Source organism: Uloborus diversus, chromosome 1 (genome assembly GCF_026930045.1).
Source record: "Uloborus diversus isolate 005 chromosome 1, Udiv.v.3.1, whole genome shotgun sequence".
NCBI classification, from domain to species: Eukaryota; Metazoa; Arthropoda; class Arachnida; order Araneae; family Uloboridae; genus Uloborus; species Uloborus diversus.
The window spans coordinates 48,854,458-48,873,669 of NC_072731.1; the positions used below are offsets into that span (position 1 = coordinate 48,854,458).

Consider the following 19,212-nt stretch of genomic DNA (forward strand, 5'->3'; position numbering starts at 1 on the left):
GTTGTGTTTGCTAACAAGTAGGTACTCTCTACATTGTTAAAATGAATGTGTTTCAATTTGGAAGTCGCATTGTTCAGGAAGGAAACATCATGCCTTTTTTCTCCAGCGAACTTTTTAGCTGAAGTCACGAGCCATTGTGAACACTTACAGGTTCACTGGTTGTCATCCAGGTTCTTGAATGTAAGTCAACTGGTAAATGCTTTAAATTCCGACTTTTAAAGCACTGGGATCTGGCTGCTTTACAGATCACAACAAGTTTCAATTTCGTGCTATCCGTGCTGGCTCTAATCAAAATTGTTAAGTGTCTTTCAAAAGTTTTTCACCAGAACAGTTTTCAATCCGTTAAGACAAAGTTTTATCCCACTAAGCTCTGTGAAACGAGTGAGTTTCGTTAACTTTATAAATGTAACAAAGTTTACAATGCTTAATTATTTCATATCGAAGTTTAATTTTTAATTCCTGAAATAGTTTGTTCCCAAAAAAGACATATCAATGTAAATGTCTCCCAAAATAGTGTGTGTCCGTATTTGAGGGTGTTCATACAAGAAAGGTTTCTAATAGTTTCTAATACATGAGGGTCCAAGTCTTACTGTTAGGAAATCAAAAACAGTCAGTAAAAGAGGGTCCGTTTGGAGGGGATCAACTGTACTGGCAATTGTTTGAAAAAAGGAATACAGGAAACATTCCAAGAGAAAAAATGATCAGATGCAGCATTATCATTTACATACCTCACAGGGCAGTTTTAAAACACATACCTTGAATAGCTATTTCCATTTCATCTCCTATAACTACTTCTAGATCTGTCTGATGTTTGGAAAATTTTTCCATCATTGGCACCTGTCCATCTGCAACAAACTCACCTGTTGTTGTGGGTTCTACAATATCTTCCCTTAAATCTGATGTCTGATCTGCTATTTGATTTGTGAGTTTGGCCCGGATAGACTACAAGGGAAAGATCAGTTATCAGAAAATTACAGTACCTTACCATTCGTCAATTATGTATTAGCATTCATGTTAATATTTTGTTAATTTAAAATAAAAAAGTAGTCATAAATGAACCTTATCTAAAATGGACAACATATTAATGATGGATCAACTAGCCGTTTTCTCATGTCATTTTAAAGAATCTTAAAAAAGTCATTATTTAAAGTGAATTAAAAAAATATACTGTTGTTAATATAGTATAGTTACTGTCATATATAAACTGGGCAAGATTTAGATTTAACGGGGCCCTAAGCTATTTTCAGGTATGGAGCTTTTGGTGGTCCTTCTAACTTTTATTTTGTTGGCAAAACAGGCTAATTTCAAGTTCTGAAATCTCTTTTTCACTATGTGGCAAAAAAATTTGTTTTTGAAGTTAGACATTCTTTTGCAAATAAAGATAATACAAAATAAAGATTGTTTTTGGTTCAACAAATTGTTGACAGTAATCAACAAAGAGGACGAGAGAGAGAGAGAGAGAGAGGAGCAAAGTTAAAGCACTGTCACTTACTCATTTTGGCTATTGGTAACTAATTTTGGACAATCCATTCACCAACCAACAAACAAAACATTAAATATAAAATGATTAATAGTAAAAAAAATCATAAAATACTATAAAAGAAATGGGGTGGATTCAGAAAGTAGGTAACGAGATAGTAACATCCTGCCCAGTTGAATTCATAAACTTCAGTGTGTCCCCCCCAACAAGATTTATAAGCATGCCCCTCCCCTCATCCCTCATGCTAAACATATTGACAGTATGAAGGCAAGTAACAACAAAAATGCTTCCAAAATACATTTTGGATTAATAAATAGCAAGATATGAAACATGCAAGTCAAAAAAATTTATATCAAGCAATCCAAGTGAGAACCATAATTTTTTCATTTATGATGCAAAATGCAGCAAACATCGTTATATTTGTACTAACAGCTAGGAAAAATATCTGCAATAGAATGTCTTTTATGGGCAACAAAACTGTCACATTCACGTCTTGTCAAGTAAAAACCAAAATTTATTTTCCATAAAAATATAGGTAACACTACAATAAAAACACAAAAGACTAGGAAATTAGAAAAAAAAAATGTTTGCTATATTTGAAAGAAGTAAGTTAGATAAACATCTGCAGTCATAAAAATCAACAATAGTTGAAAAGATTTAGTACAAAGCTACACACAAAATGTAAAAAAAAGATAAGGTTTTAATTCAGCTGATTTATGTTGCAAAGAATGAGAGTTTGTGCATATTTGAAGTAATATCAATGAAATATTTCATTTATGAATCAGCAGAATTCGTGGAAGACCCAGGTTAAGATAACTAGAGAGAGAGAATGTATAGCATGGGTTTGACACTGTTAATATTGGGGGAAAATCCAGACATTGATACAAGAGTCAAACGAAATGCACTGATGAAAGCCTTAGACCACCATGAGCTATTATGCTAATATTTATGATGTCAATCCTGGGCTCTTAACAGATTTTTAGTTTGTTCCTAGGGTAAAAGGGACCTAAAATCCCTCCCCCCTGCCACAGTCTTAAAATCTTTTTAAAAAGGGCCAAAATGGATCAAAAATCTTATAAATAAAAAGAGACCTTAATTAAAACTGGTAAAGGTTAAAATTCGGGATACACTGATTAATAGGTAATCGAAAGCTTCAACGATCATCTGCAATCAGATGCTTTTTCTAAAAAATAAAATTACTTTCGTGTAGAACAAGAAACTATGCTGAATGAATTTGAGCAGATTAATCGCCTGATTTTTTTTTTTAAAGTTAAACTTACTTTTGTGTAGAACGATAAACTATGTTCAATTGATATTACACCTAACCAATACTTTCAAATTGTGTCTCCATTTGATTCGAAATTCCAAATTATCGTAGTATGGCTGCAAATACCACATTCATTTTTTTTTTCAGAAAAAAAATATACAAGTGTATTAAAAAGGTTACAAAGAAAATTTAAAATTAAGCAGAAATTTTAAAGGAAAAAGGGGGAAAAGAGGGCATGAAGGAGACTTAGGGAGTTGAAACTAAAAAAGCGATTTTTAGAGAAAAGGGAGCAGTTGTGGGAGGCATATGATCATCTTCAAAAGTCATTATGATAAATAAAATTAGCTGTTTATATTATACGTTTTAAAATGAATGGCATATATTTCAAACTGATGAGAGCTGACTCAATAAGTAGCAAAGAACTATAAAATCATTACATGACAAGTCTAATTTAAAAATACAAATACAAAAGTGACGACCAGCAACAGGCTCTGGGCCCAGCTAGACTGGTCCTAGTCAATTTACAATCCCCAGTGAAGATCAATGGCCCTCTTAAAACTATCTACTCCCTTGCTCATTACCACCTCTTCCGGTAAACTGTTCCAAGGTTCCACTACCCTGCTATAATAATAATTTTTCCTAATATCCATGTTAGCCTGAGATTTAAATAGCTTAAAACAATGACCCCTTGTCCCGTTTTCAGTGCTAAACTTCAGCCCCGTAACATCTTTCATTTTAATAAATTTAAACAACTGAATCATGTCCCCTCGGTCTCTTCTTTGCTCAAGACTGTACATTTTTAACCTTCTAAGCCTGGAATCATAGTCTAAGTGAGAAAGTCCATTTATTAGGCTTGTAGCTCGCCTTTGAACCCTTTCCAATACATTAATGTCTTTCTTAAGATAAGGAGACCAAAACTGAACAGCATACTCCAAATGAGGTCTTACCAAACTTCTATATAAGGGCAGAAGAACTTCTTTAGATTTGTTTGAAATAGATCTATTGATAAACCCAAGCATCTTATTGGCCTTGTTACTAGCAATGCTGCACTGTTGGCTAAACTTTAAATCCTGACTTATTAAGACCCCCAGATCAGTAACTTTGTCTGCCTGACTAATGACTGAACCTTGCAAATAATAACTTGTACACTTATTTCCATGCCCTAAATGTAGCACTTGACATTTCCCATCATTAACAGCCATACCCCATTTATCAGCCCAATATGATCTAGATCCTCTTGCAGCTGTTTTGCTTGTTCTTCATTATCTACAGTCCCCATAACTTTGACATCATCAGCAAAACAATTCATGTTCCCAGAAATATTTTTGTGAATATTGTTCATAAAAACAATGAACAAAACAGGCCCTAACACTGATCCTTGAGGAACCCCGCTTAAAACCTCACTCCAATTAGAATAATTTCGCCTTACAACTACCCTTTGTTTCCTTCCGGTCAACCAGTTTTTTACCCAAATGAAAGTTTTCCCTCCTATTCCTATATCAGCTAATTTGCTAAGTAGAGCAACATGCGGTACCTTATCAAAAGCTTTTTGAAAATCAATGTAAACAACATCTACAGGCTTCTGTAAGCGGTGTAATGTTAGCCAGCTTCCAGTCCTCTGGCACTGTCCCCGAGTTATAAGAAGCATTGAAAATATTTACGATTACATCTGCTAATTCCTCCGCACATTCCACTAAAATTTTTGGATAAATATTATCAGGTCCCGGAGCCTTAGTCTCTTTAATTTATTTTCAAATGAAGTAAAACGTCATCCCTGGAAAATACAAAGTCCTCAAGCTGTACTATAGCTTGTGTCTTGTTGGTGTTAACTGTTGAGATACAGTTATCGTTAAAAACACTCGAAAAAAAGTTATTAAGAACATTAGCAATATCACTATCATCCTGAATTAAAATTCCGTGCTCATCAACCAGTGGCCCAATATGACTATTTCGAACTTCCCCGAATTAGCGTATGCAAAAAACCTCTTGGGATTCCTGTTTATGTTATCTGCCAGTCTTTGCTCCAACTCTCTTTTCTGAATCCGCACCAAATACTTAAATTTACGCCTTGCCTTACAATATTGGAGCCTATCTGCACTGTGACCAGTTTCTCTAAACCTATGAAAAGCAGCTTGCTTGTAATTTAGAGCGTCTTTAGTTTCCCTGGAGAACCACATTGGCCAAATTTTAGTGTTGACACCCTTTCTCCTAAAAGGAACATGATCCCCAACCGTTTTCGCTAGCTTTTCTTTAAACTCTGCCCACTGAAGATTCACATCGCTACTGTCCAATCCAGAAGAAAAAATTGCTTTCAAACTCTGCCTAAGTGCCACAAAATCAGTATTTCTGAAATTGGGCACAAACCTAAAATTCTCTACTTTGTGCGTATCAAATTTAATCCCAAACCTAATACTGTTGTGGTCACTGTCTCCAATGTGTTCCCCTACACATAACCCCTGAACAGAACCTTCCATATCACAGAAAACTAGATCCAAAATCATGTCCTGTCGAGTACCCTGAGTTACAATTTGATCTAAAAAACAGTGACCAATTGCTTTCAAAAATCCCTCTTCTCTGCTATTACTATAGAAAAAATTATTCCAATCAATTCCTGGAAAATTAAAATCTCCCATTATAACCCAGACAGCACAACTTAGTCCTTTGGACGTCCTACTGACATCATTTCAGGACTAACTCAAAACATTAGGTTATCCTCCGGACGTTTGAATTTCATCCCGTTCTCATCGAGGGACATCCCAGGGACCGTTCAATGTCCGCGAAGTGTTTTTCCCCAGTTCGTCCCTATGATGTCCGGCCTGGTCCCGAGGACTTAAGCATTTCGTGATCCTCAGGACGTAAAAAAAAACATTATCCCCAGGTTGTCCAAATGATGTCAGTCGATCATTTTTCGGCGATGTCTGGGACCATGCCTTTTGTGGTCGATCCTCTGGACGTTAATCGGACTAATTCAAATGTCCGAAAGATGTCCTACGAACTATAGCCGTTCATATATTGGCCTTCTTCAGGACGTTAAATGGGCTAAATCAAATGTCCGAAAGATGTCCTACGAACTATAGCCGTTCATATATTGACCTTTTTCAGGATGTTAATTGGACTATATCAAGTGTTTCACGTACTATATATATAAAAAACTTTAAATGAGCAAGATTTTCTTAGTTTTTGTTGAATATATACCAGATTATAATTTATTGAACAGTAAAACATTCTTGTTTGAAATTGCTCTAACATATTTTTAAATCATTCTCATTTGGAAAAAAAAAAAAAAAAAAAAAACATACCAAAAGTTTTTTTTTTTTTTTTTAACTTTAATTTGAAAGGAAAAATCGAAAATTTAAAAAGAAATTTTTTTTTGTTCTTTTGAAACAATTCTGGTTCTGCCATCCCGCTAAGTGTATGACTTTCAAGCATGTATTCAATTTAAGCTGCACTTTAAGATGCAGCAGTCTTCATGCAGTTCTAATATTTTCAAATCTTTTGCAATCACACTTAAAGCAATTTATTTAAACTTTTTGAATTGAATCTATTATTCTAAAATCATTCTTCATTGTATTTTTAGATCATTACCTTGAAGCTTAGTAAGTAGCAATCCCTGTAAAAAAAGCTTACATGTAAAACAATTACTTACCTTTTTTTGTGTGTGTGTGTATTTTATATTATTTGATTAGTTTTCTAATTTTCTCTTAATTTTTATTTCTTTACAAAGTTCACTAAGTTAAAATACACAGATTTTTTGCTCCTTTTGGAAATACCTGAAAGTAATATCATATATGACATCATTTTTAGTATACACTATCAATAATGACTGTTATTTTGCTGCATACAGCAATTTTTAAAAATAAAATGGTTTACATAAAAATATTGTTTAAATAATAACTGCTAGCTATTTTCTACTTCCAAACTTCACGTATTCTCATCAATTATGTTGAAGCTTAATAAACAAATCCCAATTATTTATTATCACAAAAACTAATTTATCAAATACTAACTTATTTACTAATTAATTATTATTCATCCTCAATATCAGGATTTGACAATGGCACATCAATTCAAGTTAATAATTTGCATTGATTTCTTTTTCTTCTTTGTTCTGAAAACACCTGAAGATTTTTTTTTATTATACAACAAACTATCAATTATGAATTGATTTTCAAGCTGCATTAAGCTGGCAAAATATAAAAATATAATATTTGAATACATTATATAAACATGATTCCTATTTTTAGCTTTTGTTTCAAGTTTTGCATTCTTATACACACATGGATTTTAATTTGCAAGCTTAAATGAAACATGTTAAACACATAGGAAAAAGAAACAAAGTAAACACACCAATTTATGTGAGAAAAAATTTATTACTAAAACATATATTACAATAGAAAAATTTGATCATATTCATGAAGATCCGGAAGTTGCATCACTTAACTTTTCTGCGCCTTTCACCAATCCTGGATAGATAAAAGAAATATATGTAAACAACTAATTATTTGAATGCCTTGATAAAATATAAAGGGGTGGAGAGGGAAAATAAAATAAACTTTTTGAAACTTTCTTTCTCTCAAGTTTTTTTTTTTCCTTTGAGAACTTGTTTATTATTAACATGTATTACATCCTGAACAATATTTGTCTATCTTAAAAAGGCAATAAATTTTTGCATTTGCAAAAAATATTTCAAAAACTTAAGTCAGCGCCCATAGTATTATTACACAATTATTGAAAACTTGGGATAAAGACTTCGGTTCCATAAATTTTATTTCGAAATTCTACTTCTTTATTTATTTAGCAGTTATACTGCTAAATTTAAATGAGAAATTAAGTGTTTCAGTATTTTGATTTTTCAACAGTAAAATATTATCCAAAAAGATTCTAAACAGAGATGACCAAGTCCAGCACTGCATCAGCTGCTGCATGAGAAAGGTTATCCCTGAAATGTAATTTGTCAGGGGGAACACCCTGATATCCAATACTCATGAACTGTGCAAACGGTATAGGTGCGCAGGACTTCAAGGTGCCAAGCCATTCATTGAGAACAGAGATTAGATGTTTTGTGATAACTGAACAGACTATTTTAGTGTGATAATTGCCCCAGTTTTCTCCCACTCGAAAGACAACTATGAAGTACTTCGTGAAGGCACTTCATACTGGTTTCGTAATTCAATATGCAGGGCCTGCTGTGCTACATTATTGTGCAGAAAATACAACAATAATTGTACTACCATTATGTTGATGTTTCATAGACTCACTTTTGAGATACACAAGGTTTTTAGCAGACTTAGATAAAATGGAAAGCTTTATTTGAACACAAATTCTAACTGAAAAATTTTCTGCAAATAATTATTTTGCCTTACTCACCTCTGAACAAAGGCACCCATATAAGGGGGCAGGGGAGGCAGAAGCCCCCCCCCCCCAAGATTAGAACTTCCTTGCTTTTAGTACTTTTTCCTTGCAAAAATATAATAACATTTCTTTTCCAGCCATTAATGAATAATTTATCAAAAATGTAGAACTTTTATAACTCTAATATGTACTGAAATCGGAGTCTATGGGGAAAATATCCTGCTAAACCATGCAGAAAATATCTAAGCCCCCCCTCTTACAATTTTGCATATGGCACCCATGTCCTTGAATAAAGAATTAAATCTATATTCAAATAATGAAAGAGGCCAAAAAAAAAAAAAAAAAAGGCAAGCTTTAAATCTTTATTTATTTTTTATTTATTTATTTTTTATTTATTTATTTATTTATTTTTTATTTTTTTTTTTGCAATAATAAAGTTTGCTTATTTTTCACCAACTGAAGAAAACTGCCAAAACCATTATTTTTTTCACACATGAATTTTAAAAGGCTTTTGGAAAAAGACTTTCAGAAATAAACTAGGATTTTTAAAAAAAAATCCCTTAATATATATATATATATATGTATGTATATATATATATATATATATATATATATATATATATATATATATATATATATATATATATATATATTGATTGCTAGCAATTTGAAAAAAAATTCTGCAGAGCCAAACATTTTCTGCGAACGCCGTTCATACGTTTGTCTATACTATGGAAGACTGGTTTTTAGATTAAGATAATAGCACCAAATTTAAATATTGTTAAAGAAAAAAAAATACTGAAATAACAGTTTTTCAATAATAAGTATTGTTACACAAGAAATTAATATGAAATGGAAAACAATACAGTAACTGGGAATATGGTTCAAAGGTTACAAACGCAAGGAAATAAACAAAAAAGGGTTAAGATACAAAATTCTAGAATCTACAAAAGTAGATTAAGATGCAATCTATATTTTTATGACACAAAATTCTACTCAAATTTGGATAGCAGAGATGATTAAAATGATTATCAGTTTTTTTCTATGTTTTCTAAGGAAAATTCAAACACAATAACTAAAGAAAAAAACTTCAATATATATATTGCGATTCAAATAAGGGGAAAATAACTGCTAAATTTCGAAAAATATATTCATTAAATTCTCCATATCAAAATTAAATTTTATCTAGTAGAACATGTCCTTGATTTCTGATAACCAGCATGTAAATACAGTCAAGCACTGCTTATACTTTTTTGAAGGGACTGTATGAAAAAAGTGTACAAATGAAAAAAAACGTATAACAGGTATAGGCTAATGTGTATTCGACTTTGCAGGGACCAATTTCAAAAATGTATAAAAAAGATATGTATAAACAGTGCTTCACTGTAGTAAAAAGTTACTACGATAATAACTTTTCTTTATAAATCATGACAGGCAGGAAATTATTGTTGATTTCAAAAGTTACCTAATTGAAAGTAAAAAGAGATAAACATAAAAATATTGTATTCAGAAATAATAGAATTTTTTAAAAAATACTAAGCACTTTTCATAATGCACTCAAAAAGACAAAATAACTTTTCTTGGTCAGAAAGAGCAATTTTAGTATTCTTGTATTTTGCAATTATTCTAAGAAAATAAAACCAAACGAAGAAAAGTGCGGCTCAAGTCATTTTAAACCAATCTTTCCTATTAAGAAAAATATGCATGTTTCAACATTTAAATTTATGATTGAAAGTTAGATAATGATAAGACATTCTCTGTATGACATGAACCACACTTTTCTTTAAAGTGTTTTTCTTGGAATACTTGAAAATTACAGGAATACTTAAAGTGTCCTTTCTGGCCCAGAAAAGTTATTTTGCCCTTTTTAGTGCATTATAAAAAGTGCTTAGTATTTTTTTAAAAGAATTCTATTATTTTATTCTTTTTAGTGTAAATGTATTTCAGAAATAGCATGATGTTACTAACAAGAAACTTCACCTTATTTTTTCACATAAGTGTTCCATACTAAAAGGAAAAAAAAACCCCTATATACTAGGGTGGGTCGATTTTAACTTTTTTCAAAATCAAAAACGCCTGTGGTGGGGGTAAGTTGTGTACTTGCATCAAATACTGGTGTAATTTATTTTTTTTTGGAAATCAAAATATATTTAGATCCCACGCCAGTACCTTGAAAGTTTCCCAAATATGCAAAAACTATTATGCAATATTTTAAAAATTGCTTGTGGTGGGAAAAGTTGTGTATTGACATCTATTGTTTGTTAAAAAATGTTTTGGCTAATTAAAAACATTTGAGACCTCTGCCAGGTCGCTGAAGTTCCACCAAACATGTAAAAATGAAATGCAACACCAAGGAGGAGTGGTCAGAAAGTGATGAAGTTTGAAAAAAAGACGGAGACAGCAAGGAATAATAAATTATCTTCATTTCAAAATGATAGGCAGAATACAGAGCGAGAACAACGTCGGCTCAGTAGGATGTAGGACCACCCGGTACAGCGATACACGAAGAAACACGTCTACACATAGAGTCAATAAGGGTGTCCAGAGGGATGGCTCTCCATTCCCTTTCAACCATTTGCCAAAGTTCCTCTTCTGAACGAAGCAGGGACAGAGTCTGCAAACGGCGTTCAATCACATCCTACACATGTTCGATTGGTGACAGGTCAGGAGAGTATGGTGGCTAGAGAAGCATTTGTGTGTTTCATAGAGCATGTTGGTAGATGCGAGCACTATGTAGTCGGGCGTTATGCTGCTGAAATATTGCATTAGGTAGCCCTTAAAAGTAAGGGATTGCCACAGGCCGCAGCACATTATCCAAGTATTGTTGGACCATCATAGTGCCCTGTATACGAACTAGAGGTGATATGGAATTGTTCACAATTTCGCCCCAAACCATTATGCCACGTTGTTGTGCGGTGGGAGGTTCCAGTTACTGCTAGATTAGATCTGTTACTGGATAAATGGAAGCGGAATTCATCTGAGAACATGACATTTCGCCATTCTGTCATCTACGTCGCTCTAGTCCGGCACCATACTAAACGTTGCTGTCTATGTTGTGGGGTCAATGGCAGTCTTCTTAGCGGACACTGATTGCAGACCACATGCGACCAAACGACGGGAAATTGTTCTGGTTGGCACGGAACATTCAGGGTATCTTGCACCTGCTGCAGAATCGAGGAACAAGTGACTTGTGGGTCTGCTACAGCTTGTCGGTGGATGCATCGATCCACGCGATCTGACATCACTATGGCTGCCCCTGCACCCCTCAATCTTGCCACGTTGCGTTGTTTCAACCATCTTCGGCACGGCCGATGCACCATGCTTGCATCCATGTTGGTATCAGCTGCGATTTGACGTTCGGACCAACCTCCCCTTCTCAGTCCGAACAAATTACCCCTCGCAAAATCGTCTATCTCCTTGAAGTGCCTTCGTTGATGGTGGCCTGGCATTCTCTCGTGTTACAAAAACAAAATTTCTTCGATAATACTGCAGTCAGAAATAACCACACGAATATTGCCCATTCTGCAAGTTCCTTCCCTTATATCTTACTTCACGTGCATCAGAGAGCTGCGCATCTCACATCATTTACATAACTCAACGTCTAACCTAAAATTTACATAAATTTCTGAACATTCCTTCTTGCTGTTGCATTTTCAATGTCGAGCAGTATAATATATTTTTAAAACATCGGCCGGGCCTTTCCAATTTGTGTAGTTTTATATTTTCCTTAGCATTTTCTGCTTAGTTTGACTGTCAGTGATTGCACCATGGGAGCCCATATAGGAGGGTAATTGGGGGCTCAAGCCCCCACTTACCCCCCTTGAAATTAGAGCTTCCTTCTGTTTTTAGTACTTTTTCTTTTGAAAAAATATATAAAAGAATTCTGATCCAGCCATTAATGAATAAGTTATTAAAAATGTCAAATTTTAATAACTCTAATCTGAAATCAGTTTTCATGGGAAAAATATCTTGCTAAACCATGGGGGAAATATTGCCACTCTCAAAATTTTTCATATGGGCGTCCATGACATGCACAGCTTAATAAGTATTTTAACAGTCAAGAGTCAATAGAAATTCATGACATCATGGTGCTTGACACTCTCTTCGGCCGTTTTTATCACCTCACTAAAACTTAACTGTAGCCCCTCAGAAGAATCAACACGAGCCCATTAGAAAAAAATAATGAACATATTTTTTTAAAAAATGCGATAGAGTGAAGCCTAGAACTTGAAGCAGTAAGGTATGACTATTTCTTTAGTTTATAGCAGTGGTACCCAGCCTACGGCCAGAGAAGTTGATACATGTGGCCTGTTGTTTAGATTAAAAGCAACAATATGAAAGCAAATTCATGACAATATAAAGTTTGGAGTTAAATATTCAGAAATTGATCCCTGAAAAGCAGTGCAATAAATAAAAGGAGCATAGAGCATCTCCCACTATGAGTTTAATTTCCATATAATTTCCTATATTATTTTTTATGTTAATAGGAAAAATTTTAAATACTTAAAATTTTCATATGTGTTTTTATGAGAGAATGGAAAGCATTTTAAAAGGAGGTGCAGCCTTTGGGTACGAAACGGTTGGGCACCACTGGTTTATCGTAATTATTAGGTTCTGCTTGCATGGGAAAAATACAACTAACAACAGCCTTAAAAAAAAGTATATAAAAAATATTGGAAAAAGTTAATAATGAAATAATATCAAATTAAGGCATTGATAAACATATAAAATTTTAAACTTGCCTGATAGACGTTGTCTTAGGTGTTCAACTTCTTTTAGGGCATCTTATGCTATGCAGCATGATCAGTCTCTTGAGCCATTCAACACATAGAAAAAGCAAATTGAAATGAATTAATTTATGATTAAAAAAAAAAACTATTAGATATTTCACTAGGCAAAATAATTAATTTTGATATTGATACTAAGACTAAAAAATAGTTTAAAATAGTTTAACCTGGTTACATTAAGAGCAAGTTAGTTCCTTAACACCAGGTGTTCTTCATAACTTGAGTTATTCAAATTTTTTTTAAACAAAAATGATTTTAACAAGAGATAATTTAAGGAAAGTCTAAATATTCTTTCAAGTTACAAATTAAAAAAAAAATAATATAAACGAAAAAAAAAATTAAAATTAATTTGAATTTTGATATCTTGAATTCAAATTATGTTTTTCGCAATCACGAGTGTGTGTATGTATTCGTGTATGGGGGGGGGGGGGGGATATGTGTGTTTGTGTGTAGGGGTATGTGTATGTGTGTGTAGGCATGTGTGTTTGTGTCTCAGTGCTGGCATGTGTGTGGGTAGTTCTGTGTATGAATGTGTGTGTGGGGGGGGGTGTATGTATGCGTGTGTGTGTAGGTGTCTGTATGCATGCGTGTGTGTAGGTGTCTGTATGCATGCATGTGTGTATGTGTTTGTGTGTAGGGGTATGTGTGTGCATGGTGGTGTTTGTGTATGTGTTTGTGTGTGTTGGTGCATGTATGTATGCGTGTGTGTGTAGGATATGGACGCAACCTGGAGACGGTTTTCGCTAGAGGAGCAGCATCGTGAGGAGCCCGTCGACGCGACGGGTGGTGCTGGCAGAGGGTGGCGCCGCGCCGGTGGGAAAAATGATAGCACGCCAAAAACAGTCAAATGAAAACAATAAGCAATCGTGATTGCTCAAAAAAACAAGTATAACTTGGAAAATTTTTAATTACAGGAACAGTAGGAGAAAACTATCTGAAAATTTCAACATTTTTTAAGCTACCATTCAGCATCCAATTATTAGAAATTATCAATTATTTTCATGAAAATATGGATGGCACTTCAAGCAATATGTTTCTGAAGAGAAACATTTAAAAAAAATATCATGAAAAAATAAAAAAGCTTACAATATTGCAATTTATGTTAAAAATATAACCAAGTTTTAAATATTTAGTAAACCAACCCCAATTCAAGTTCTCTTAAAATCCAAGCTTGCATTTAAATAGAATTTACAGGCAGTAATTAATTAGCCCCTAATGATGCAACACAAAATTTATTTGAAATTGAAAATAATGACAGAACCTTGAAATATTAATAAAAAATAACAAGTTTAATGCAGATCATAATATTCAGAAAGAAACCATATACAGTAAAACCTCGCTACAGCGATATTTTGGGGACCAAAGAAATATATTGTTGTAGAGGGATATATTGTTATATCGAGGGCCTACATATTTTGGAAATACGATAGAGTGCTCCATTTTAATGTTATAGTATACAATATCTAGGTAGAAATGTATTTGGGTTATAATAAAAATCCTAACAATATTACGTCTCGGGAGCCTATCACAAGGATTGTTTGGCCTGCAATTTTATTTCCTTTTTTTAATAGGTGGAAATAACTTTTCCGATGTTATTACCTTCCTATTAAAACAATAACTCATTTTTTTCCCAACAAAAGTTTTTGAATAACCAGAAAGTCACTCTTTTGTCATACCCCCATTCGTTTCTCAAATTATACTTAAATTATTCAAAAATGTTATATCAATATTTAATTTGTTAAATCATAATTTAATTTGTAGTACTAAATTAAGCATACTTAAAGGTGTAAAATAACATCTTTGAACTAAATTTAATTATTTAAATAATCAAGTAACGTCATTTTAAAGTTTGTCCCCTCATGTCATTCTCCTGTCCTCCATAGGAATGAGTTCAATTATTACAGATTTAAAAAAGGAATTTTAAATTTGTTCTACTAAACCTTGCTTATTATCACCATTTTGTAGGATTTCTTGAGTATTTTGTTAATATGATTTGAATGCTGTTCTTACTAAAAATTTTGAAGTTCAAAAATGGGTATATGTAACATTTTTAATAATTCTTACAGTGGTGAAAAGGAATAAGTACACAATAATCAGTAATTCTTCTCTTGTCGAAGAAAACCGGAAAAAATGACAAAGGTTGATAAAATAGGATATTTTTCATTATTTAAAACCAAATTATCGTAAAAAAGGGGGGTTAAAAATTAAAAAAAAAATCGTTTTACAGGGGTTTATTGCTATAGAGAATATCGCAATATTGAGAGGAGGATAACATTAATTCCTATGCGGGTTCACCGGGACCACGAAATATTATTGTAGTAGAGGGATTATCGTTGTATCGGATAGCGTTGTAGCGAGGTTTTACTGTAGTAGATAAACATGTATCTTACCAATAGATTTGTTTTACATAATTAAAAGATATACTACTTACATAATCTGAGAAAATTTAAATGTAATATATACTACATAACATTCAAGGAAATTCAAACATAACTCTAAAAATAAACTTGAGTAAAAAAAAATTGCTCACACATAGGAATTTTTAAGACCCCCCCCCCCCTGCTATTGCATTTAATTAAATATTCGTAATATGATAGAAATACAATGCCTGATACAAATATTTTGATACGTTAACAATGTGCATGTCACATGACATGCACATTATTGTACTTAAATGTAATACTCTAGTTAAAAAGATTACGAGCGAATATAGTGGAACAGTATAATTTCTGATTGGTAAAAGTATTAAACCAATTAATAATTTTCCCTCAGAATTAAAATCTCTCTTGATTCTTTTCATACCATCCAAGACATAATAAATAAAACAATCTTTCAGCGTACACAAAAAAATCAGGTTGAAATGAAATTCAGTAGCGCATGTGTTATGAGAGACTTAAGTTTTTTTTTTTTTAATCATTGCGAAAATTATGAAAATTTAACTAATTTTTTTTCTTTTAGTAAAAGTTAAACTTTAGCAATATTAATAAATAAAATAAAAGTAATTAAACTTACCTATATCCTAAGTAAGGTTCAAGCGGCACAGCCGGCCACGTGCTGCAAGAACTCATTTCACTCTCGAGCGTAAACAAAGCATCACGGTGGCAGTTAACTGCAGACAATCAGAGCGAGGGAAAAAGATAATGGTGAAATGCCTCCAGTTTTTTTTTTTTCAATTGCCTCGTGTTACTTTCTTTTCTAGATTCATTCGAATGCTTCATTTTTCAAATACAAATCAAATTCGATTCATTTTTTCCCTTCTTAGTTAAGGTGATCGTATTTCTGAACGTCAGTTTTCAGATGTGTCCTAAAATCCAGAAACGATATGGGGATTATTATAAATATTTTTGGGGACTCAATTGGGACAATTTCTGGTTTCCCTTTAACGATTTTGATTTTATTACTTTTTACTGTTGTAAAGTCAAACTACATTATTTTTCCTAAACATTTTCGTTTTTTTTAAATGATTCGTAATAAAAATAAGCGATAATTTCTTATACCTTTGCAGTTACAATTTTTTATTGGTTTTCAGGGATGCCCACCTAGGGGAGGTAAGGCGCAGACTGCACCATTCAAATTTTTAGGGGGGGGTGTTTTGGGGGGCTATTTTTCTCATTTTGGGGGCCTCTGCTTTCGGAGGGGGTCTCCACGATATAGAGGGAGGTGCACCTGTGCAGTGGCGTAGCTAGACCCGACTTTCGGGGCGGGGAGGTTACTTCTTATATATATATATATATATATATATATATATATATATATATATATATATATATATGTATAATCGCTTGGAATTTTTCCCTTTTCTTTTTTTTTTTCTTTCTCTTCTCTCTTCTTTTTCTCTTTTTTTTTCGAGACTAACTTTTCGGGGGGGTTTTGTCCCCAAAACTCCCCCTTAGCTACGCCCCTGCACCTGTGCCCTTAGGCGTTGGGCACCCCTGTTGGCTTTTGACTAAATTCTAAAATGACTAAGAACAATATTTAGTAATCTTTATAACAGTTCTGAAATATGTCATACAGTTTATAATAACACAGTGAAACCCGAATTTTATGTTTCTTAAGAGACTGGGTTAAAAAAAACGCAAAATACGGGAAATACATGGCCCGATAATGGGACCCGATTTTAATGCGAGGAAAACGTGGATACAGAGAACATAAAATCGGAGTTTCACTGTATACATATGATATGAGCAAGGATTGCTTATGTACTAATTTTTGGACATTGACAAAAATTTGACACAAAAGAAATTTCTTCAACAAATATGTTTTCATCCCCCCCCCCCTTTTTTTCATTCGACATATTATTAAAAAATAGTAAGTAATTATAGATTCAAAGAGTCCTTATAGCTTAGCTATGCATATACAACCCAGTCTTGTGGCAGGTGTGCCCACCTAGGGGGGAAGGGAGGGGGGGGTCATGGCGCAGACTTCGCCATTAAAATTGGGGGGGGGAGGGGGTGTTTTGAGAGGTATTTTTTTCTTTTTAAAGGGGGGTCTTCGTGATTTTTAGAGGGTGCGCCTTTACTCGAAGGGGGGGGGGGGGGGGGCACCATTATTGGCTATGGATTTGTATTGCTAATCGACCACATGTTCTCGAATTTTGGGGGCAACCTGTATAGAGGTTTTTGACCTCATATTCTCAAAAATAGTCTCAGTACTTAGGCATATTAAAAGTCCCCTAATTTTAAAATACTACCGAATTTATAATTAGAAGCGCTTTTTTTTTTCTTGAGCACACACACACCTACACACATATACACACACTCATGCCTGCGCACGGACACAAACACACACTCCTACGCACACACATATACATACACACTCATGCCTGCACACAAACACATATGCCTACATACACACACACAAACACCTGCACACACGCGCGTACACACACAGCACTGCATACACAACACGCACACACATGCATACATACACACACGCACCCACACACATGCGCCTACCCAAACGCACACGCGCATTCATACACACACACTTGTGATTGCGAAAAACATAATTTGAATTCAAGATGCCAAAAATTCAAATTAATATATATATATATTTTTTTTCGGAAGGATTTCATATAAGTCTACAAGAATTATCTTTTATGCAACTATTGTAAACGGATGACTGTTCTGGGCACTGCACCTTCAAAAAGAAAATATGTATTTAAAATGTATGAAATTAGTATAATGCAGCGCATTTGTATCTCGCCTATTTTTCCTTATGAATTAGCTTATGATTTGAAAAAAACAGAGCCAAACTCCGAGTCAACTTGCTCGTTATCTCCGGGTGTTCTTAATAACTTGAGTAATTATAAGTTCAAAATTTATTCAATAAAAATGATTTTAGTAAGAGATAATTTTAAGAAAGTCTGATTATATTACACATGCTTGTTCCACGCCAATTAAGCCCAATAGTCCCGTTTTTCTTACTTTCAAGTCCTTAAATGACCGTTGTTTTCAAAATCTGGTCATTCTCTTAAAATTTTCAGTTTTATCGATTCCTCCCCCCCCCCCCCCCCCCCAACATAAATTATAAATGTGTTTTTCACGGAAAAAAATCTTGAAAAAAAAATAATATTGTAGCTGAATTTTTAGATTTCTCAGTAGGAATTCAAGTTTCTTTTCTCCCTAAGGGCAAATTTAAAATCTGTTGGGAATAATTTATCACACTACTTGTATTTTTAAAAATCTCTACCTTTTCCAGCTTTCTTCTCGGGGTTTCCTGGCCGCCATTGAAGCTCGCACGTGCAAAGTACAGAATAACAGAAGCCAGAAAAAAGTGTAATAAGTGTCAAAACGATGAAAAAAATACAATTTGCTGATCGAATGCACAATTAATCGCTTATTGCTTCGTTTTTGTAAGTCCTGTGGTCAGATAGTCGATATTGGATTAAATTTGGGATCTTTAGCAACTTTTATTTCAAATTCCAACTAACTTAAGCCTACAAAACTGCAATAGTGAAACTTTGATCATTGTACATAATTGAAAAACCAACTAAAGCTATATATCAGCAAAACAATATTAATTTAAAGTAAAGCTCAGAAGCAATTTTGAATCCCCATTGAATGGAATTAAGCGCATCAGATATGAGTGTTGAACAGCCAAATTCACCGATGAGCAAACGCCATCTTTCGCGCTAACTTAAAAAAGAAATACTGAAAGTGTGCGTGATTTAAAACATTGTACGTCATAAATTTTATTTTTACGATCAAAATTAGAACGAAATTCCCAAAAGAACTTTCAGAAACCTTATATGTTAAACGCCATTTATTATTTTAAGTTACTTCATACTGTCAAGCAAGACTGGAGTACACCGTAGCGTTTCAGCC

General features: G+C 33.5%; 1 protein-coding gene across 1 annotated transcript in view; it reads right to left on the reverse strand.

Annotated features, from left to right (window-relative positions):
* LOC129229533 (sodium channel protein para-like) overlaps positions 1–19,212 on the reverse strand; it is a 180,100-nt gene that overhangs the window by 41,226 nt on the left and 119,662 nt on the right. Inside the window, 1 exon segment of the mRNA XM_054863858.1 lies at positions 756–903. Within this exon segment, the coding sequence (XP_054719833.1) occupies positions 756–903 (148 nt within the window).